At 50.1% G+C, this 22,274-nt stretch overlaps 3 protein-coding genes and 1 pseudogene across 14 annotated transcripts; 1 reads left to right on the forward strand and 3 right to left on the reverse strand.

The window, feature by feature from the left end:
* Window positions 1-63: 63 nt before the first annotated feature.
* On the reverse strand, window positions 64-3,285 carry ZBTB22 (zinc finger and BTB domain containing 22; the record flags this gene model as incomplete). 2 transcript variants are annotated; one of them, XM_084891107.1, is made up of 2 exons in its annotated part: window positions 64-2,535; window positions 3,194-3,285. In XM_084891107.1, the coding sequence occupies one exon, from the start codon at window positions 2,457-2,459 to the stop codon at window positions 573-575; it is 1,887 nt and encodes a 628-aa protein (XP_084747233.1). In that variant the 3' UTR covers window positions 64-572. The 2 variants fall into 2 exon arrangements, with proteins under 2 accessions (XP_084747233.1, XP_084747232.1); XM_084891106.1 differs by lacking the exon at window positions 3,194-3,285 and adding an exon at window positions 2,864-2,997.
* A 521-nt stretch (window positions 3,286-3,806) lies between these two features.
* On the reverse strand, window positions 3,807-9,220 carry DAXX (death domain associated protein). Of its 10 annotated transcripts, none has more exons than XM_084891095.1 (9): window positions 9,078-9,154; window positions 8,586-8,634; window positions 7,885-8,212; window positions 6,899-7,730; window positions 6,564-6,778; window positions 5,211-5,442; window positions 4,611-5,085; window positions 4,246-4,468; window positions 3,807-4,044 (listed from the first exon to the last, which is right to left on the reverse strand). In XM_084891095.1, exons 3-9 carry the CDS (start codon window positions 8,161-8,163, stop codon window positions 3,985-3,987), a joined length of 2,316 nt encoding a protein of 771 aa, XP_084747221.1. In that variant the 5' UTR covers window positions 8,164-8,212; window positions 8,586-8,634; window positions 9,078-9,154; the 3' UTR covers window positions 3,807-3,984. The 10 variants fall into 10 exon arrangements, with proteins under 10 accessions (XP_084747221.1, XP_084747220.1, XP_084747216.1 ...); XM_084891094.1 differs by having other exon boundaries at window positions 7,885-8,215; window positions 9,078-9,153; XM_084891090.1 differs by having other exon boundaries at window positions 9,024-9,104.
* Window positions 9,221-12,154: 2,934 nt separating this feature from the next.
* SMIM40 (small integral membrane protein 40) lies at window positions 12,155-13,413 on the reverse strand. The gene is given in 2 exon segments (XM_084891302.1): window positions 12,155-12,724; window positions 12,726-13,413. Coding segments are annotated over 2 exon segments (246 nt in total). The 5' UTR covers window positions 12,789-13,413; the 3' UTR covers window positions 12,155-12,541.
* Window positions 13,414-18,863: 5,450 nt separating this feature from the next.
* LOC311626213 (rRNA-processing protein FCF1 homolog) lies at window positions 18,864-19,521 on the forward strand (annotated as a pseudogene). The gene has a single exon. The product of its transcript is annotated as an rRNA-processing protein FCF1 homolog (transcript).
* Window positions 19,522-22,274: the final 2,753 nt, after the last annotated feature.

The following is a 22,274-nucleotide window of genomic DNA, read 5'->3' on the forward strand; positions in this document are numbered from 1 at the left end:
ATTGCGGTGCCTCCCCTACTGCCAGGTCCCCGCAAACACATAGGGGTCGTGGGAAGCCAAGTGAACCGACCAATAAATATTTTAATCACCTTTTAAAAAAAATAAGATTTAAAATAAAAACCTTGTATTCCTACGACTTCCTCCCTCCCTGTCTCCTCTTTCCCCAAAGAGAATAGAGGGCCCAAGGAAGGGGAGGGTTAGGGTAGATGTGAGGAGCACATCCTTGGGGGAGGCTGCTAGGACAAGGATGGGGCTCCAAGGCCTGGTCCCCACACACAGACTTAAGATACAGACACAACCACCTGACCCTTGACCCTGGGACTCCAGGATGCCCAACAGGCACCCTCTCCCTCCCCCACCATGTGCGCCCTGAGGAAAGGAAGGGCTTCCGGTTACTTGGAGGGGGAGGGGCTGAGGACTGGAATGGGGGGTGATGGCCCACGTGGTTCCCTGCGGAGTATGTACAAGTCCGTAAGGTAAGGAAGACAGTGACAGCCGTGGGAGGGCAGCTGGGGCCACAGCGCTCTGGCTCCGCGTCCTCTGACCTGAAAACTAGCCCACAGTCCGCCCCTTCAGTTTGCTCCTCCGCCGCTGAAGCCCATCTCCACTTTGTGGGCGCCCGGCGGGGACCAGGCCCCGCGGCCCAGCGGGGCCGGGGCCCCACTCCCCTCGGTGAGGTTGCCTTCGCCCAGCCCAGGGGACTCTCTCTTGGGTGGCAAGGCTGGCCCTGAGGGTGCGGGCCCAGCCCCGCCCGCGCCCAGGCGGTGCCGGCGCTCACAGTGTCCTCGGTGGCGCATGAAGCTGTCCCGCCACATGAACTTCTTGGCACAGACGCTGCACTCGTAGGGCTTGAGGCCTGTGTGTGTCTTCATGTGCTCGGTCAGGTGGTGCTTCATCTTGAACTTTTTGTTGCACACGGGGCAGTCAAAGGGCCGCAGGTTGAGGTGCATGTTCACGTGCCGGTCTCGCATGCTCTTGTGGGAGAAGGCCTTTCCGCAGTGGCACAGGAAGATCTTATTCCCGTCCCCGCTGGCTGTCCCTCCGGCGGTCCCACCGGCGCCGCCCCCCGGGGCACCCAGGCTCCCTGCGGATGTGCCCCTCAGAGTCACAACCCCGTGCTCGGCTTGGTTCCCCGGCGGATGGGCTGGAGCCTGTGAGGAGGAGGAAGGCGATGGGAAGACTAGGATCTGGTTGCCCTGCACGTCTACAGGAAGCAGAGGCCGTGATGGGAGGGAGGGGGCATAGGAGGAAGGCGTGGGCCTCCCTGGATCATCCAGCTCTGCCCCAGGACCCCCCGCCTCATAGGGGCCAAAGTCATTGGAGGATTCACAGAAATTGACCTGCTCCTCTCCCTTGCCTGGGGGCTCGCTCAGAGTCCGGACATCACTTATGCTAAGGGTGGCCTCCGGTCCTCCCCCAGCTGAGACCCCGGACCCTCCCCCTAGCTCCTCCTCTTCATCATCCTCACAAGTCAAAACCAGGTCTTCCTCCTCCTCCTCCTCTTCCAGATCTTGGTCTTGGGAAACCAGCGCTGATGCTGGGCAGTGTCCAGCCCGCTTCACATATATCCAGTGCTTCTGTGGCATGATGCTGGGGGGCACACAGGTAGGCCGCCGGAGCCCCGCCCCCGGAACCATCGAACCCCTTCCGTCTCCACCATCATCGCACAGCTCATCCGCCTCCAGCAGCAGCTTCCCGGAGGCAGCGCTCCCACTGCCAGCCACAGGGGCTGGGAATACAGGGCCGCCTCCTCGGCGCTCCCCGCCGCCCACTGCCGGAGCCGCAAACACCTCCTGGGAGGGAGAGGAGAAATCAGTTGACTCTCGGGGGCTGAAGTAGTTGCTGCTGCTGGGAGACTGATTCTCACTGGCCCGACTGGAGGCGTGGGAGCGCCCAGAGCCCATGGTGGCAGAGGCCACGGCGGCCCCGCTCCCCGAGGGGACCCCAGCACCAGGGACCGTGACTGAGGTGGCCGCAGCAGTGGTGACGGTGGTGGTGGCAGAGGCCCGGCCTTCGCGAAGGAGTTCAGTGCATTTATCCACAATGTGCCACATCTGGAGCACAGAGCCCACTGTGAGGAAGTTGACAATGTCAGCAGCGGCCATGCTGAGGCGACCAGTGTAAGCTGAAGCCAGGACAGTCTCGAAGGCGCCTGGGTCCATGACGCTAGGCAGTGAGATGGAGGTCATGCCCTTGAGCAGGACCTGGTCGTGGAAGTAAGGGGAGGAGGCAGCCAGGACAGCACGATGAGCTCTGAACTCCCTGCCCTGCACTCTGATGGACACATCGCAGAGCTGGCCCTGAAGCCTCTGCTGGTTGAGGGACTCCAGGAGGGCACTGGTCACCTCTGGGAAGGACACGTGTACCACCGCAGCTGCAGGCAGAGGCAGAGGGGGCGGAGCCAGCGACAGAGGCAGAGGGAGTGCTGCCCCACTTGGAGACAAAGGAGATGGCTCCATGGTGTGGAGGGTGGAGGGAGGTGGTACCCCCCCAGCCACAGGAACAAGGGAAGGAGGAGGGCGGCCGGGGGGGTCTCTGGAAAGAAAAAAGAATGATAACACAATGAAACAGCCCTTTATAGTTTAAAAATATGTTCACACCCATTATTTGAGTAACTCTCCGCACAACACTGTGAAGTAAGGTATTCCTCTCATCCCCACTTGATAGGTGAGGAAACTGCGGCTAAGAAATACCAAGAGATTATTCAGGGCCTCAGCCATCAAGTGGCAGCGCCAGCAAACTCAGTTGTCCTGACTCCAATTCAGTGCTTTCCTTGGAGGTTAGAGAAATAGGTACTCCATGGGAATGGGGTGCCTCCCCTTGGAACTTCCCATCTGCCAGAGAGCCTCTTTCCAAAATTTACCTTTTTGATGTTTTGTACCCTTTTCTTGGGAGGGGGCAGGTCTGCTCCGTTACTGAAAACCACTCTCTCTCTGCAGTTCCCTTTAGGCAATGCTCCAAGCTCTTTCGAGGGTCACGCCCCTTTGTCCCCCCCATCCTGCCCCGTCAAGACCCGCCCCCAAGCAATTCGGCCCCGCCCCCTTCAAGGCCCGCCCCTGTGGCCTTTTCGGCCCCGCCCATTGCCTACCCCCGCCCACGCCGGGCCCCGCCCCCCTCTGCTCCGCCCCAAGAGTTACTTTGATCTCCGCTCCCACCCGGAAGGCGCCCCTAAACCCTGCGCGACTCGGCTTACCGGGCCGCGCGCCCCGGGGCCCCCCCGCCCCTCACTCGGCCGCCAGAGCCGCAGCTTGGGCCCCTCCCGCCGCCATCTTGCGCCGACTCCCTCCGCCCTCCGCCTCTGCTCCGCCTCCTGCCCGTCTGGCTTTAAAGGCACAGGCGGGCACCCAGCCCTTGTCGCTGGGCAATATTTAGCCGACTCAGTCACTTCTCCTTTAAACACAGTTACTTCATCACGTCTTAAAGGTACCAGATCTCTTCAGCCCCAGAGGTCTTAGGACTTTGTTTGGCCGAAGCACTCCTTCTCCTTTAATTCTGTAAGCCTGCCTCTTCCCTTGGAGGTGTGGCCATTAGCGGGTTTTCGGGATCTAAACGCCCCATTATCTCTGAAGCCCCGCCCCCTTCCTCCGGGCCTGGATTGGCCATGTAACCTTGAGTGGGCCCCTGATTGGCCTTTTTACTCCTACCGCTCGAAGTGGGAAAGTAAAGACACATTTTTCCAGGTGGAACTCCAGCTAAGGGTAGGCTAGCAAGGACAGATCCAAGGCTACGCCAGGGCCTGGGCTGGCAAACTCTGACCTAGAGAACAGCGGGTGCCAATTGGTGAGAGCAGAAGGACAAAGACAGGGTTACAATAAGAAAAGAACTTTATTGTTTATTGTAAAACAAGAATTTTTTTTTTTGGTTTTTGTTTTTTTAAAAGAAACACCACCAAAAGGGGATTAGCTCAGTCCATCCCTTCCTCAGTCATCTGCTTCCAAATCCTATCCTCAAACATTCTGGAGTCAGGGCGAGGTGGGGAAGCAGCTAATCAGAGTCTGAGAGCACGATGATCTCCTCTGGATCGCACTGTGTGGCCACACTCATCTGCAATCGAGTGAGACACAAGAGTCAGAAGTCTGGAATACAGGGGGAGGAGAAACAGGGATGGACTTATTAAAGATTAAAAACTGGGTTAGGAAAAAGGAAGACAGAGGATGTGGTGAGTGCAGTATTCAGATGGTGCACCTGAAAGTGAACAGACAGTGAAAGAGAATGAAGTCAGGAAAAACAGCCTCGCCCTCTTACCTTGTAAGTGCTAGGCTGGGAGGGTTGTAACTGGGGGGCTAGGGACAACTGGGCTGGAGATGGGCTACAGAGGGAGCTGGTCACCAGGCCATGGCTGGGAGAGTCCACTCTTGTTGAGGAATCAGCAACTGGTGCCATGGAAGCCAAAGGGGAAGGTGGGCTGGGCGGGGTACATATCTTCTTCTCAGTCTTCTCATGTACTTCCTTTTGCCCTTCCACATAGCTAGGGACAGAAACATAAGTGTAGGCAGTCTGGGACTGGAGGGACAGTGTCAGTCTTCCCCAGCAGACTCAGTTCCTCAATACTACGCTTAGAAAGTCCCCTGCAATCCCTCCTTCGATCCCCTCTTCTTCCTCCTCGTTACCTGTTTCCTAAAGGTCCTGCTCCTGTTTGCCTCTCCTTCCGAAATTTCTTGCAGGGGGGACTAGAATCTCCCCAGGCATGAGGAGAGACCCCGCCATTGAAGGAAGTGGAGGTGACCATGGCTGCTCCGTTCTCCACCACGGTGGTGAGGGGGTCCTCTGATTGCTTCCTGGAAGAGGAAATGTCCCCCTCCTCAGGGGAAGGGGTGGTATCCACAGTCAAGGCTTCAATCTCGAGCTCAAAGACCTGAGACACAGGGCTCTCTTTCTCCTGGGACATCTCCTCCTGACAGTCCTCACTGCTTCCTGCATCTGTGCTGGGGAGTGCCAGGGGCTTTTCTGGCAGCGAAGATGGTAACACTGTGAGTCCTCTGTTCAGCTGCTCCTCTGAAGACCCGCTGACCCCTGTGCTGGGTTCCAGGCTCTCTGCAGTGGAGATCTGTGGTGGGCACATGGAGCTCTCGTCTCCGTCCTTATCTGGAAAAAGAAAAGAGGGAGGGGTGGCATGAGCACTAGGGAAAGAACACTGCCAAGAAGGCTCTCAAACAGGTGCCATGCCCAACACAAGGAATTGACACATGGAAAGACTTTCCTTGTCATACCTTTTTCTTCCTCCTCTTCTTCTTCCTCCTCCTCCTGACTTTCCGGTATTGGTTCCAGATCCCCCTCTTCTTCAGAATCTGTAGTCTCCTCTTCTTCCTCCTCTTCTTCTGCCTCCTCTTCCCCTTCCTCCTCCTCTTCTTCCTCCTCTTCCTCACTTTCCTCATCTTCTTCATCATCTGTCTCAGCCTTGGAAGAGGTAGGGTGTTCCTGGGATGCCATTCCACTAGGGCCCTGCGGGACAAAGGGGTTTCTCTAAGAAATCCCTTCCCTGACCAGTGTGTCTCAGTGGTTAGAATGTCCAACCTACTCTAAGGGTCACAGGTTCCATTCCTTGTTAAGGGCACTAAGGACACATACCTACTCCCCCCCTCGCCCTTCCCTTCCTCCTGCGGGGCGTGAGGTAGGCAACTAGTGGATATGTCTCTCACACCACTTTCTCTCTCTCCTTTTCCCTCTCTCACTCTCCTCTAGTCTCTGAAGAGCAATGGAAAAAATATCCTCACCCTACCTGGCTCAACTCAATGGATAGAGCGTTGGCCTGTGGACTGAAAGGTCCCAGGTTCAATTCCGGCCAAGGGCACATGCCCGGGTTGTGGGCTTGATCCCCAGTGGGGGGTTGGGGGGAGGGGTACGTGCAGGAGGCAGCCGATCAATGATTCTCTCTCATCACTGATGTTTCTCTTTCTCTCCCTTTCCCTTCCTCTCTAAAATCGTAACATATGTATTTTATTGATTTTTTACAGAGAGGAAGGGAGAGGAGAGAGATAGAGAGCTAGAAACATCGATAAGAGAGAGACATCCATCAGCTGCCTCTTGCACACTCCACACCAGGGATGTGCTCGCAACCAGTGTACATGCCCTTGATCGGAATTGAACCTGGGACCTTTCAGTCCTCAGACCGATGCGCTATCCACTGAATCAAACCGGTTTTGGCAATAACATATATTTTAAAAAAGAAAAAATATCCTCAGCCCAGCAAGTGTGGCTCAGTGGCTAAACATCAACCTATGAACCAGGAGATCATGGTTTGACTCCCAGTCAGGGCACATGCCCGGGTTGGGGGCTTGATCCCCAGTAGGGGGCGTGCAGGAGGCAGCTGATAAATGTTTCTCTTTCATCATTGATGTTTTTTATCTCCCTCTCCCTTTTTTTTCTTTTTCTGAAATCAATAAAAAAATATATATATTTTTAAATCCTCAGATGAGGACTAACAAAAAAAAGAAAAAGAAATCCCTTGCCCCAGAGGGTCTGGGTCTGTGTTCCTTCTGCAAACTCCCCAGCAGTCACCCTAGACTCCTGCTGGCCAGTGCAGGGGAGAACAAGGTTTCTCTAGGCGTGTATCCCTTCCACACCTCACCAGAATCCAAGGAGGCTTTGGGGGGATCTGGAGAATGGGAAGAGGTGGTTTGGGAGAGCCGGGCTTTCCTCTTCTGTCTCTCGCCCTCCTCACTCTTGTCTTGCATCATCGCATATTTGGAGATGATTTCATCCAGTCGGCTCATAGCCAAGCTGCGGTTTTCCCTAAGGCGCCGGGCCAGGGCAGGGTCTGACAGTGCAGGGTCAATGCCTGTGTGGGAAGATATAAAGTCAGTATTCAGCCCAAACCCAATAGGAGGGACTAGAGATGCCCCCTCTACCACACGTCTGACATCTAAGGGTAATTGATGGGCACCGCACTAACCCCTACCTGGCCTATAATCATCTGTGAGGTGACAGCCGAAGTTGTAGATGAGATCGAGGTGGCGTCGCTCCTGTAATCTGACGCCCACATCTCGAAAGGCATCCTGAGCCAGGAGCTGGAGCTGCTGCCGGGGGAGGCCCAGGCTGTGCCGAACCGCCGCCTTCTCCACGGCCCGCAGCACATCTCCGTAGTCGGGGAAGGTATCGGGCCCCGGCTTGTTGATGAGCCGCTCTATGCGCCTGTTGACCTCGGGGTAGCGGGTGCCGCGGTAGGGGATGCGCTGCTCTATGACTCGGCCCGTCAGCGAAGAGCAGTCTTTCAGCTCACACAGCCGCACAAAGAGGCGGATCAGCTTCCGCTTCAGCCTTGCCTCCTGCAGGTAGGTGGAATCTGGATCATCCAATTCTTTGAGATCCAACTCCTTTTCCTGCAGCCGTCGAATCTCTGCCACATAGAGGGCGAGCAGCTGCTCTAAGCGCTGGATCTGCCGCCGGGAACCACGGGGCCTTGGGGCCTCAGAGCCCGTGGTCTCAGCGTTCGTGGGGTCTGAGGAGGGGTCTGCAGAAGGGTCACTCCCGGAGGGCTCACTAGAGGTGGTGGCGGCAGGGGCTACGTTCAGTTTTTTCTTGGCCGAGTGAGCCTTGAGGACGGTGCAGAGCTCGTTAATGTACACATAGAGCTTAGCCGGGCGGCTCTGGGCCCGGGACAGCACCCGGGAGAGGATGTTGCAGAACTCGGCCGAGGCCAGAAACACGGAGTGGGCCCGCTGCTGCCGCTTACTGAGGAACGGCACCACGTCAGGATGGTCCACCGTCTGCGCCTTACACAGCTCAAGGAACTGGGGGTTCAGGGGAAGAGGGAAGGGAAGAGGGAGGGGAAGAGACAGGGCAGGGTGAGAGAAAGAAGGCAGGTAGGATTAGTGGGGAGGAAAGGACAGGAGAGCCAGGCGGCCACCCTTCTCCCCGGATACAAGTCTTCTCCCCCAAACTCACCTCTTCAAAAAGCTTCTCATTCTCCAACTTGTAGCATTTCTTGCCGCCAGAACTACTGTTCCCTCCAGCCCCATGGGGCTGAGAGGAGGCAGGGGCTTCTGCCCGGGGTGAGGCCGGGTGGAGGGGTGAGGCTGGGTGGGGGGGTGAGGCTGGGTGGAGGGGTGAGGCCGGGTTGGGGGGTGAGGCCGGGTGGGGGAGTGCGTGGGAGGGCCCTGGCTGCACAACTGCTTCGTCTTCATCATCATCATCCAGCACAATGATACTGTTATCGGAGGCCATGGAGGATCACACCCCCAGGAGGGAGGGAGTGCTGGGAAGTTTGTGATTCCTGCTGGAAGGGGACGGGCCTTAGAAAGAGCCTCCTCCCCCAGAGCCCCATCCCTTCATCTCACACATCTTCCTGTCTTCTTGGGTTTCAGTAGCGCCCAACATGCCCTCGCTGCCTCTCCTCAGCAATGATTAGCACTGTGTTTTGGGGCCCTGTGGTAGGGAGCCCCGATGCAACTGAAACCTCAAGTCCTCACCCCCAGCTCCACCCCTCATATCATATCCGGTTTTTCAGTTGCATTTCCCCAGTATTTCTCTTAGTTGCCAAGTTGATTTTTACTCTCAACCCCTGGCCCACTTCCTACACTGCGCTCCGTTTCACCGACATCCTCTGGCACAGATACTAAAACTGCACCCCTGTCAGCCCGCCTCACCTGTTTCCCCGCTTCGGCTCTCATGTCAAATTCACACCTTCACCCCATCCTGAAGGATCACCCAACTCATAGGCTCTCTGAATCAAAGAAGATGCCCTCCCAACAACACATTCCCCTTTCTGAATTATCTCCATATTCCACCCCTGATGGGTCTCAAACCGGGGGGTCAGGTTGGTCGTATCTCACCTAAAGTCCCCTCCCTCTCACCCCACCCTAATCTTCCCCATTCTCTCTGCGACTGGCAACCGACTGGGCGCCCCTCACTGGGTTGTCCCGATTCCTCTCGGATCCCAACCCTAGGTCTGGCTCCTTCCCCCAGATGAGCTTCCCGCCAAGCCCCCTCCCCCAGTTCAGCCCCCGCCCTCCCCACTCCCCTTCGGGGACAGGAGGGAGAGTACCACCGCTTGCCCCAGACTTAGCGCCCGGGACTCCCAGTACCTCTCCCTCGACAGTACCGCTCCCGCCTTCGACTCCGCACCGTCCGGCCCGCACCTCAGAAACGGCCTCTCGGGGCGACCCTCAGCGCGGATATCAGAAGCTCGCATGGTTCCATCCCCTTTCCTTCCCCCTCCCACCGCAGGCCCTATTCTGGACCGGAAGTCGCAGTTTCCCCCTTTAGGCACCTGAGCGGGGCCATATTGACGTACGGAACCCAGTGGCCGGAAGTGACGGTAAGCCGAACCCCGAACGCCTCCAGTGCCGCCGGCGCAGTGTGGGCTTGCCTTCCGCTTGACCTTAGGGGCGGGCTTATTGCCGCCGCGCGTCCGGCAGCAACTGGGGGCCGCCATTTTGTCGTACGGCTTTGACTGGTCCCGACTCCAGAGCGCCGCCAGCGGAGCTCTCTTCACCCAGCCTCTGAGCCTCGGCCAATCGGAAACTTCCCGCGGCGGACCAACCGCCGGCGAGTCGCGTGCCGGAAGGGCGGGGCCTCCTTTCCAAGTAAGCGCGGGGCGACGGGCCGGGCGGCCGGGGAGTTGGGCCCTCCGAGCTGCGCCAGGTGCACCGGCGGCGGGAGTTTCAGGCGGGAAATAGGCCCTTTCCTTCCGAGGGGCTGTTGTGGAGCCCGCCCGCGCTGCCCTCCGACCCGCCGGGTGCCTGCTCCCGCCGGTGGCGCCTACCCTCCCGCCCCGGGCTGCGCGCCCGGCTACTTCCACGCCTCCCGCTCCGGAAAGCGACGCACGTGCACACACAGGACCACAGCGTGCTGCTGCTTTACATTGTTATTTGCTTTTCAAGCGTCACCACAGAACGAGTGACCAGCAAGTAAGAGGGACGCAGGTGCTTCTCCGCCCGTCCTGAGGCCAGGGCCCGGGGCTGGGACCCGGAGGGCTTGGAGGAGGGTCTGCGAATGGCGCCGGAGGCCGCGGACGAAAGGAGCCTCGGGTCTCGGGCCTCGTCTCCTTCCCCCCGGAGAGCTGAGGAAAGAACGAAGAGAGAAGCCAACGTGGACGCCCGCCTCACCGCACCCCCTCGCCCCGTTTTGGGGAGGCTGCAGGGGCTGGAGGCAAGGTTGGGTCCAAAGGTGAGGGAGGTCCTGGGGCGACCAAAAGGCACCGCCAGCACCGCCGCGCACTCCGGGCGGTGAGCATCTTGTCGCCTTGGACCGCAGAGTTCCAACCTCTCGAACCCCGGCCGGAGCCTCAGCCCGCCCTTCCATGAAAGAACATCGCGCCGCCTTCAGGCCCCAAGCTGCCGGCTTAGAATCCAGGAGAAGGAGCTCTCCAGATAGCACAGGACTTGGAAGACGAAGGAATTTAATATTCAGATCCTCAACTTTCCCCAAATGAGTCTTCCCGAGTAAATGCCTCCAGTGGAGGCTCTTTTCTTTCCTTTTCCCTTTTTACAATAGACTCTTCCTCTTAAAAAAAAAAAAAGTACAGTTCTCGCCGAAAACAGTTTTGCTCAGTGGATAGAGCGTTGGTCTGGGGACTGAAAGTTCCCAGGTTCGATTCCGGTCATCTCATCTGTTTCTCTCTCATCTACGTTTCTAGCTCTCTATCCCTCTTCCTTCCTCTCTGGAAAATCAATAAAATATACATTTTTTTTTTTTAAAAGTACACTTCTCAACCAAGAATTTGCTTAGAGATAATCTTACCTTGTCTTAAATAAACAGATATATAGGCACCATAAACACCACTGCATCTACTCATTAAAAATTATTTTTAGCAGAAAGTGGTTTGTCTCAGTGGATAGAGCATCAGCCTGCGAATGAAAGGTCCCAGGTTCGATTCCAGTCAAGGGCATGTACCTTGGTTGCGGGCACATCCCTGGTTGGGGGTGTGCAAGAGGCCGCTGATTGATGATTCTCATCGATGTTTCTAACTCTCCCTCTCTCTTCCTGTAAAGAATCAATAAAATAAATTAAAAAATAAAAAATGTATTTAAAAATTTTTAACAATGATAAAATTGTGTACAATCTTCATGCTATTTGATCAGTTCTGTTGTCATTACAGTTGTAATGGTAACCCTGAAGAAATTTTTTAAAAACTAAAATTTTGGTCACAAGAAAGAAAAATATTTTTCATCAGAGACTTTCAAGTATAAAAGCATAAAATTGTCTCAGGAAAAGTGGAATGGTTGTAGGAGTTCAAGGAGGAAAAGAAGAAAAATAATGTTTCCCAAATGTAGAGAGCTTATTTTTTTTTTAAATCATACGCTTTTTTGTTTTATTGATTTCAGAGAGGGAGAGAAACATCAGTGATGAGAGAGAATCATTGATTGGCGGCTCCTGCACATTCCACACTGGGGATCAAGCCCACAACACAGGCATGTGTCCTGTCTGGGAGTCAAACCTGGGACCCTTCAGTCCCCAGCCCAACACTATCCACTGAGCCAAACCAGCTAGGGCTTTATGTATTTTTAATGTTCCAATTCTGATATTTCAATTCCTCTGGATATTCAAAAGTGTAATTTAATTGTCTTATTTAAAAACTAGAGGCCCAGTGCACAAAATCGTGCACAGAGGGGGAAATCCCTCAGCCCCGCCTGCATCCTCTTGGGATTCCTATGAGATCGGGCCTATAATGGCAGTCGGACATCCCTCTTGCAGTCCAGACCACTGGCTCCTAACTGCTCGCCTGCCTGCCTGCCTGATAGCCTGATCACCTGTAACTGGTCACCTGCCAGCCTGATCACCCCTAACTGCCTCTGCCTCACCCCTCACACCTGGGACTCATGCTTTCCTCCTCCAGCCGGCCACAGGTACCTGAGACCCTGGGCAACTTTGCTTGGGCCCTGGCTTTGTCAGGAAGGATGTCCAGAATACAGGTATATCTGCTCTAATTAGCATATTACCCTTTTTATTGATTTTTACAGAGGAAAGTAGAGGGATAGAGAGAAACATCGATGAGAGAATCATTGATCAGCTGCCTCTTGCACACCTCCTACTGGGGGTGTGCCCGCAACCCAGGCACATGCCCTTGACCGGAATCGAACCCAGGACCTTTCAGTCCACAGGCTGATGCTCTATCCACTGAGCCAAACCAGTTTTGGCTCCCCATTGATTTTTTTAAGTGAGAGTGGAAGGGAGGGAGGGATGGAGGGAGAGAGAAAGAGAAACATCGATGTGAGAGAGACACATCAATTGATTATATCCTGCACATGCTCATCCTGCAACCCAGGTATGTGCCCTTGACCAGAATGGAACCGCAGACCCTCAGTCTGAGGGCCAATGCTCTAACCACTGAGAAAAAATAGGCCTAAAATGTGAATATTTTCAATATGCCAGGAATTACATCCTTGAAACAATTTCAATGATGAAAAAAATTTAGATGCTTACTTAAAAATATGTGAAAAGCACTAACTTTTAAATAGTTTCCTGGAGTTTAGGTGCAGAAATTTTAGACAGCTGCTCTTAACTATCCAAGTGTCCCCTCCATAGTTCCCAACAGTCCCACCTCCCCCATCTCCCCTCTCACCTCCTTGCCAGGGTAAGAGGGTGTTTATGGAAAAGGTGGTCACAGTTCCAGCTCATCCTCCTTCTGAGGTGTTCCCAGAAGCCATTCCCCAAATGTTGCCCATGGCAGTGGCCACAGGAGCTTGTAAAGAGCCTCCAGCATCAGTAGGGTCAGAAAGAGGGCCAGGAATATAAAGAAGGCCTTGTCCAAGGCCTGCCGTATGGGACCCCTGGGAGGAGACGGACGGTCCCTGGGCAAAAGCCAGGAACACATCCTCTTCCCCCTCATAACCCTCCTCCTCTGCCATCCTAACCTGCAGCCCGACAGCTGTCTGGGTCAGGGAGCTGGGATGGACGCCTGTGCTCAGCAATGCCAGGATTAAGGGGCGTGGTAGCTGCAGGTCCTGCACCTGCCTGGCTTGACCCTAATTCCAGGGAGAGAGAGAGAACTGGGGACAGTGGGACAGGGAAGGGCTCAGGGTAGAAGAATAGAAGAAGCAGCAGGAGAGCCGGGTGGGGCTGCTCTGGCTCTAGAAATGTAGGAAAGATGAGCTGAGGCAGGGCTGCTCTGGCTCACTGAGAAGTCAGAGGAAGGGGGCCTTGGAGACAGGTTCTAGGATGAGCTGCTCTGCCCACTGCCCCCCTGGTTGCAAGTCTCTTGGGGACCCTTAGAGTTTGGGAGATGTGCGCCTGTGGGGAAGAGGAGGGGGCGGGGAGAGGTGAGCATGCTCCTGGGGGGAGAGTGCAGCTGGGTGGAACTCCCTCTTTTATTATTTTTTAAAAATATATTTTATTGATTTTTTACAGAGAGGAAGGGAGAGAGAGAGAGAGCTAGAAACCTCGATGAGAGAGAAACATTTACCAGCCGCCTACCGGGGATGTGCCTGACCGGAATCGAACCTGGGACCTTTCAGTCTGCAGACTGACGCTCTACCACTGAGCCAAACCGGTTTCAGCAAGGGACTCCCTCTTTTAAAAAAATGTGTTTTTATTGACTTTTAGAGAGCAAGAGCAAGGGAGAGGGAGAGAGAGAAACATCTCTGAGAGACAAAAACATCAATCAGCTGCCTCTTGCATGCCCCCTACTGGGGATCAAGCCCACAATCCAGGTATGTGCCCTGACCCGGAATCAAACTGGTGACCTCTTGGTGCATGGGAGAATGCTCAACCAACTGAGCCACACTGGCCAGGCAGGGTGGGACTCTCTTACTGAGGCTGGTGGGAACAAGAGTTGCAGGAGCACAAGGTGAGGTTTATAAATAAAAATAAATTAATTAAAAATAACAAAAGGAGAAGAGGAAAGAAAGACCCTGATTGGCTCGCAGGGCGAGAGTGTGTGATTGGGATTTAACCAGTTGGGGCGATAATAAGGAAGAGTGAGACCCCAATCTGAGCTGCTGGTGGAAAATGTTCTTCAGGAGGTTGTCGTGGAGCAAGGGTGGAAGGCTTTTTCTGACTCTTCCCCAGGCCCTGACTGAGGTTCACTCTTCCCCAGGCCCTGACTGAGGTTCACGAGGGAACTGACGCCCGGCGGAGATCTGGCTCCTGGGTAAGTGGTGGTGGGCGGGCCACCTGGGAACAGGTGTGTGTGCAGTGGACTTCGTACCTGGAGCCTTTAGGGTCTCTTAGCTCAACTTTATTTTTACCGTAATAGGAGGACCTTGTTTACTTGGGTAGATTTTGTTCACCCCAAACAATACAAAGGATGTAACAATTTTTTTTTAAGTCCTCACTTGAAGATATTTTTCTATTGATTTCTAGAGAGAATGGAAGGGAGGGAAAAGGGAAGAAACACCAATGTGAGAGAGAGACATCAATTGGCTGCCTCCTGCATGTGCCCCAGGGAGGGGCTGGGGAACCTATTGTATAATTAAAGTCCATGCTCTTGACCAGGAATCAAACCCAAGCCCTTTGGATCCACAGGTCGATGCTCTAACTACTGAGCCAAGCCAGCCAGAGCCAATTTTGTTTAGAGTCAACTCTTATTATCATCCCTACCGCCAAAGGGATTCACATTATAAGCCTAAAAACCCTGGATCAGGGCCCAAACTAATAATTATTTGTTTTGTTTAATTAATTAAACAAAAAGGCCATTAAATTCAGATAGCTTTTACTAAAAAGAAACAGTGCCCAGCTGGTGTGGCTCAGTGGTTGGACATCAACCTATAAACCAGGAGGTCATGGTTCGATTCCCAGTTATGGCACTTTTCCAGGTTGTGGCCTCAATCACCGGTGTGGGGTTTGCAGGAGGCAGCCGATCTATGACTCTCATCATTGACCTTTCTATTTCTCTCCCCCTCTCCCTCTCTCTCTGAATATATATTAGGTCTAGTAATAATTAATGTCGTTTTCTAATACTTTTTTAAATCGAATTTATTTAAACAATACAACAAAATTTAATCAACAATATAGTTGCCATTGTTTTCTACTACTTGTGCCCAACGCTCAGGAAGCATTTTAATCCCTCTGTTGTAAAATTCTTGTGATTTTGATGCAAAAAATTCGGTCAATGCATTTTTGAGGCATTCTTCATTATTAAATTTTTTTCCAAGAAGAAAGTTTTGCAAAGAACGAAACAAATGGTAATCGGAAGGGGCAATATCAGGAGAATATGCAGGTTGAGGGAGAACTTCCCATTCCAACTGGCGCAGTTTTTCAGCAGTGATTCTTGCAGTATGCAGTCGTGCGTTATCGTGGTGAAGAATTACGCCCTTCCGATTAATCAGCGCAGGTTCTTTTTCTCTTAAAGCTTGGGCTAATCTTTCCAATTGGGCACTATACACTGCACTTGTAATGGTTTGGTTAGATGGTAAAAGTTCATAATGAAGAATTCCTTTAAAATTCCACCAAACACACAACATCACTTTTTTCGCATGCAAGTCAGGTTTTGGCGTGGGCTGCGGAGCCTCATTTTTGTCCAACCATTGAGGCCGCCTTTTCAAATTAACATACAGCACCCATTCTTCATCTCCGGTAACAATTTGCTCTAAAAACGGCAAACAGTTTTGACGAGAGAGGAGCGAACTGCAAATTGTGACTCTTTGATTACGGTTGTTGTCGGTCAACTCATGAGGAACCCATTTTCCAAACTTTTGGACTTTGCCAAGTGCACGCAATTGATTGGAAATTGTTTTTTGTGAACAATTTAAAGTTGTCGCAAGCTCTTGTTGGGTAATTTGAGGATTTTGCATCAAAAGAGCTTGAAGAGCTTCTTGATCAAAATTGGACATACGGCCTCAACCACTCTTGTCATCTAACGAAAAATTTCCCTCGCGAAATTTCTCAAACCAACGCTGGCATTTTCTGGCGCTAACTGCATCTTGACCAAGAGCACTACAGATGTTTTTTGCAGCCTCACTTGCTTTTCTTCCTAATTGGAACTCGTAAAGCATGCAGTGCCGAATATGCTCTTCATCCGCCATCTTCTTAGCCCTAGTTTTGCAACAAAAAACAAACCAAACACAAACTTTTTCAAGCAAAACTTGTTAATTGCACTTCACACGTTCTGTAGATACCACGAGTTTGAAGGTTATGTCAATACAAGTCAATGCCAAGCAAGATTTTAAACGAATGTTTAAAAACGACATTAATTATTACTAGACCCGATATATATATATATATATATATATATATATATATATATATATATATATATATATATATATGGGGGGAGTTTGAAAAAGGAAACTTTATTCATTGCAAAATAACTCAATTGTGATAGAGCACAGCTCTGAAAACAGGCAGACGCGAGGCAGTCCTGGGGTCAGGCGGCCCCTCTCCAGCTACCGCTCTGCTCTGCTCCTCAGCGGTCTGCTTCACTCCTTGCTGGTCTGCTCTGTTTCAGCTCAGTTATAGACACACAATCTTTAAAAAATAAATAAATAGGAATGGAAATCCTTTTATAACAGAATGACACACACTTCTTTGAACTCCTTCTGAAATATATGCCAAAAATCACATAATGAGCCATCATTAGAATTATTTGTAATGATATTCAAGCTAACAAATCAATTAGATTCTCTTTTCATTTTGTTTAGAGCAAAGAATTAGAAGCCTCTTGACTTGCTAAAGGATTCATTAGTCAATTAGTCAATCATTAGTCAATGATTCTCCCATCGTTGATGTTTCTATCTCTCCCTCTTCCTTCCTCTCTGAAATCAATAAAAAAAATTTTTTAATTGTTCTTTGGTTTGGCAGCCTAGATGTATTTACATTTCCCTACCTTGGGAGAATGACAAGTGGGCAATTGGAAAGTGTTAGAACAGGGATCTCAAGGTCTGAACCGTTCTTACTGAACACCCTTCTTGCTAACTGTTAAAATGTAGCACAGTGTTTTGCAGATCGGCTGTAAACAGAATAACCTTGGCAGGAGCCCAGCCTGATAAGTGTAGCCAATTCCAAAGAAGAAGTCAACCTGTAACTGACCAAATAGTGTATATAGCTGTGACTAAGTCTCCCTTCCGGGAGGCCGAGCTTTGGATAGGAATCCCTGTCTCCGTTACTCCCAGCAATAAATAAAACTATGTCTTGACAACTATGTTTCTTTTTATTTTTATCTTCTTTAAAAATTGATTTTAGCCGAAACCAGTTTGGCTCAGTGGATAGAGCGTTGACCTGCGGACTGAAAGGTCCCAGGTTCGATTCCAGTTAAGGGCACGTACCTTGGTTGTGGGCACATCCTAGGGGATGTGCAGGAGGCAGCTGATCGATGTTTCTCTCTCATCAATGTTTCTATCTCTCTCTCTCCCTTCCTCTCTGTAAAAAACCAATAAAATATATTTTTTAAAAATTGATTTTAGAGAAGGAAGAAGTGGGGGGGAGAGAGAGATTAATTTGTTGTTCCACCTATTTATGCATTCATTGGTTGATTCTTGTATGTGCCCTCACTGGGGATTGAACCTGCAACCTTGGGCCTCATTTAATAGAATATATATATTATTTCAGAGAGGAAGGGAGAGAGATATAGAAACATCAATGATGAGAGACATCAATTGGCGGCCTTCTGCATTGCTCCCCCCCCCCCCCCCCCCCCGCCATACGCATGCACACTGGGGATCAAGCCCAAACCCCAGGCATATGCCCTGACTGGGAATTGAACCATGACCTCCTGCGTCATAGGTCAAAGCTCAAACACTGAACCAGCTGGCTGGCCAAGGGGCTCACTTTTTAATAGCACCCCAGCGGTGAACCCCTTGATTTCAGTAACCTAAGCAGAAGAGAGAAATGAGAATCTATAAACAGTTCACGGGCATATCAATTTTAGGAAAGGGACATACAGAAATAGAGATGCAAATGGGTACCTTCATAACTGGCCATGTCTTCATACCCTTAAAAGGTCTGTGTAACCGGGTCTGCACGCTCCAGGCAGAAAAATAGCACATGGTCAGCTAGCACTGAGGCCTACTGGAGGCTTACCATAAATTCAAGGTGAGAGCCACGGCTTGTTTGCTGGCAGGATCTAGGACTGAGAGCAGTGTGTGCAAGGTGTCCTGAGGTTGGGGCACACTTGCTTTCACCCTGTTCTACTGACCAAAGCAAGTCACCAGGCCAACCCAGATTCAAGAGTATAGGGCAAACTCCACCTTTGGATGAGTAGCTGCAGAGGGACATGGCAAGGAGCCGTTATTACAGGAAGTAGTGGAGGGATGGAACCTGCAACCGGGGTATGTGCCCTTCACCAGGAAGGGAACCCTTGACCCTCAGTGCGCAGGCTGACACTCTAACCACTAGCAACACTGGCCAGGGCTAAACTAAATACTTTCATTCTTTTCTGGAGGACTCTTTATACCAGAGATTGCTGATAACACTCTGAGACCTTCCTGCGGGCATGGGAGACAAGCAAGGAACTAGCCCATAGGCTGACTCAGGGGGAGGGGGAAGGAGAAAGCTGTCAGCCAATTACAATCTACAGGGCCATGGAGTCAGTGTATTGCTTCAGACATAACAAATGACAGATTGCAGTGAGTGGTATGGAGCTGTTGGGGAGAGAGACACACAAAGAGTGGGAAGACATTGAGCTAATTGGTGGAGTGGCCTGGAAAGGGGTCTGGAGGCAGGAAAAGGAACAGTCCAAGCATTTCAGGCAGAGGGAGCAGCTAGGGGAAGTGCCAAAGCAGAACTTTTCTCCTTGTGTCTGTCTAGAGGTTTATTTATTTTAATGGTTTTTCTGTACTGTTTTGTTCTGAACTTCATAATTTTCTGCTCTAATCTTTCTTATTTCCTTCTTTGTTTGCTTTGGATTTAATTTGTTCTTTTTTTCTTATTTCTTTTTTCTTTCCTTTTAAAATATATTTTATTGATTTTTCACAGAGAGGAAGGGAAAGGGATAGAGAGCTAGAAACATCAATGGGAGAGATGTTTCTAACTCTCTAAAAAAAAAAAAAACCACCAACAATGCAATAACACTACATCTCTACAGAATGACTAAACTGAAAAAGGTAACAAGAACAAAATGGCGGAAGAAACAGGAGTGTGGTGTGAACATGGGGAAACAAAACAAAACAAAAAAGGAAGTATGTTACCATGAAGCGAATGTTTAGTCTCCGAGATCAGAGGCTTAAAGAAAAGGATAGATTAAAACCTAAAGACAAAGAAAAGAGAAGTTCCCCTCACCCCTCCTGCATATTCTTTCAATATCGCACAGCACCTTACCACATCCTGCTGGATACCAACTTTGTCAGCTTTTCCAATAAGGCCAGACTGGACTTAGTGCAAGCAGTGATGGATGTCTTTATGCCAGGTATATCCCTCGTATAACTGATTGGAATGGCTGAAATTGAGAAAGTGGGACAGAAGTATTGAGTGGCTCTAAGGATTACCAAGGATCCAAGATTTGAGTGATTACCATGCCCCCACAAAGGAGCCTATGCAGATGACTGCTTAATACAGAGAATACTCAGCACGACTGTTATATTGTGGTGACAGTTGGCCGGGACCTTAAACGAAGAATCAGAAAGATCCCTGGAGTTCCCATCATGACATGTCTAACCATAGGTGCAACACTGAGTGGATGCAGATGCTTATGGAGCCCCTCAGTTCTAATACTTAAAAGACAAAGTTTCTCTGCTTTTATTTTTTTTTAAAAATATATTTTATTGATTTTTTTAGAGAGAGAAAGAGAGAGGGATAAAGAGTTAGAAACATCAATGAGAGAGAAACATCGATCAGCTGCCTCTTGCACACCCCCCACTGGGGATGTGCCCGTAACCAAGGTTAGTGCCCTTGACCAGAATCGAACCCGGGACCCTTCAGTCCGCAGGCCGACGCTCTATCCACTAAGCCAAACCGGTTCGGCTCTCTGGTTTTCTTCAACCAACTTTCTCTGTTGCAGGTTTATTAAACATGCTACAACATGTGTTACTGCTCCCTCACGCACTTGCTGTTATGAGCTGAGAATGGTTAAATACACTCACTTATTGGTGTTTTGAAAATTATATTTTGTGTCATTTAAGATTTTGTTACATCTTTTTATAAATCAGATGATTGCTCACAAAAAAATAGCAAAAGTTGGCAAGGATGTGGATGAACTGGAGCTCTCATACATGGATGATGGGAATAGAAATTGGTACAACCACTTTGGACAATTTTCTGGCAGTACATAGTTTTTTAAATATATATTTTTATTGATTTCAGAGAGGAAGGGAGAGGGAGAGAAAGGTAGAAACATCAATGATGAGACAAAATCATTGATCGGCTGCCTCCGGCATGCCCCACACTGGGGATTGAGACTGTACCCCAGTTATGTGCCCTTTACCAGGAATCAAACCATGACCTCCTAGTTCATAGGTCAACACTCAACCACTGAACCATGTCAGCCAGATTGACAATACATAAATTTGAGCCTACATTATTCTATGATCAAGCAATTCCAGTTTTAGGTATGTATACCCAACAAAAATCCTATGTAATAAAAGACTAATATGCAAATAGATCACCAGGGGGCAGCACTCAATGCAGGAGCTTCCCCCTGGTGGTTAGTGCGATCCCACAGGGAAGCACTGCTTAGCCAGAAGCTGGGCTCACAGCTGGTGAGCACAGCGGAGGTGGTGGGAGCTTCTACCTCCATGGCAGTCAGACATCCCCCAAAAGCTCCTGGACTGCAAAAGTGCAGGCTAGGCTAAGGGATCCCCACCACCACCGTGACTGAATTTCATGCACTGGGCCTCTAGTATGTATATAATGTCTACCAAAAAATTTACTGAAGTGTTCTTTTTTTAATAATAAATCTTTATTGTTCAGATTATTACAAGTGTTCCTCTTTTTCCCCCCATAACTCCCCTCCACCTGGTCCCCCACCCCCACCCCATACCCTTACCCCTACCACTGTCTTCACCCATAGGTGTAAGATTTTTGTCCAATCTCTTCCTGTAACCCTCAGATCCCCTTCCCCCTGAGAATTGTCAGTCCACTCCCTTTCTATGTTCCTGATTCTATTATATATACCAGTCCACCCTGTTCTTCAGCTTTTTTTATTCACTTGATTTTTAGATTCTCTTGTTGGTAGGTATGTGTTTGATTGTCTTTTTGTTGTTCATAATTTTTATCTTTACCTTTTTTTTCCTTCCTCATCTTCTTAAAAAATACCCTTCAGCATTTCATGTAATCCTGGTTTGGTGGTGATGAATTCCTTTAGCTTTTTCTTGTCTGTGAAGCTCTTTGTCTGACCTTCAATTCTGAATGATAGCTTTGCTGGGTAGAGTAATCTTGGTTGTAGGTTCTTGCTGTTCATCACTTTGAATATTTCTTGCCACTCCCTTCTGGCCTGCATAGTTTCTGTTGAGAAATCAGCTGACAATCCTCTGGGTGCTCCCTTGTAGGTAACTAACTGTTTTTCTCTTGCTGCTTTTAATATTCTCTCTTTGTCTTTTGCCCTTGGCATTTTAATTATGATGCGTCTTGGTGTTGTCCTCTTTGGATTCCTCTTGTTTGGGGTTCTGTGCACTTTCTGGACTTATAAGTCTATTTCTTTCACTTAGATAGGAAAAGTTTCTGTCATTATTTCTCCCAATAGGCTTTCAATATCCTGCTCTCTTTCTTCTTCTGGCACCCCAAAAATCTGGATGTTGGTACACTTAAAGCCATCCCAAAGGCTCCTTACACTATCCTCACACTTTTGGATTCTTCTTTCTTTCTGCCTCTCTGGTTGGGTATTTTTTGCTTCCTCATATTCCAGATATTTGGTTTGACTCTTGGGGTACATTGATCTACAGTTGAGTTACTGTATATTCTTTATTTCAGACAGTGTATGCTTAATTTCTGACTGGTCCTTTTCCATTTTTTTGGCATTCTCATTAAGGTCCTTGGACAGGGGTCCTCAAACTTTTTAAAGTGGGGGCCAGATCACGGTCCCTCAGAGAGCTGGAGGGCCAGACTATATGAACTACTAATTCCTACCCCCACTGCACATATCTTATTTCGCAAAAAGGTAACAAATATAATATAAATAAAATGAAGAACATTTATAAATAAACAGATCACTTACCAGTATTTCAATGGGAACTGTGGGTCTGCTTTTGGCTAATGAGATGGTCAATGTCTGGTTCCATATTTGTCACTGCTAGTCGTAACAAGTGATGCAAGTGGGCATCAGTTAATCTTGATCTGGTTGGAGATTTCAGATGTTTCATTCTTGAAAAAGTCTGTTCACAGACATAAGTGCTACCAAAGATGGTTACCATTTTGAGTGCATGGTTCCTAATATTTGGATATGTCTCAGAGGGGAGAGATGCATAGAAATTCAGAAGGCTACTTGACTTGAATGCGTCTTTCAGAGAGTCACAATTCTGCAGTTCAGC

This window comes from Pipistrellus hanaki, assembly GCF_964339955.1.
Source record: "Pipistrellus hanaki genome assembly, chromosome: 7".
Taxonomy (NCBI): Eukaryota; Metazoa; Chordata; class Mammalia; order Chiroptera; family Vespertilionidae; genus Pipistrellus; species Pipistrellus hanaki.

Excerpts from the sequence above, each read along its gene's own strand:
- DAXX (XM_084891089.1), bottom strand. The coding sequence starts at position 8,163 with ATGGCCTCCGATAACAGTATCATTGTGCTGGATGATGATGATGAAGAC. Across the intron at positions 7,731-7,884 it reads ATGAGAAGCTTTTTGAAGAG|TTCCTTGAGCTGTGTAAGGC; the intron begins GTGAGTTTGGGG and ends CTGAACCCCCAG. Across the intron at positions 4,045-4,245 it reads CCCAGCCTAGCACTTACAAG|ATGAGTGTGGCCACACAGTG; the intron begins GTAAGAGGGCGA and ends ACTCGATTGCAG.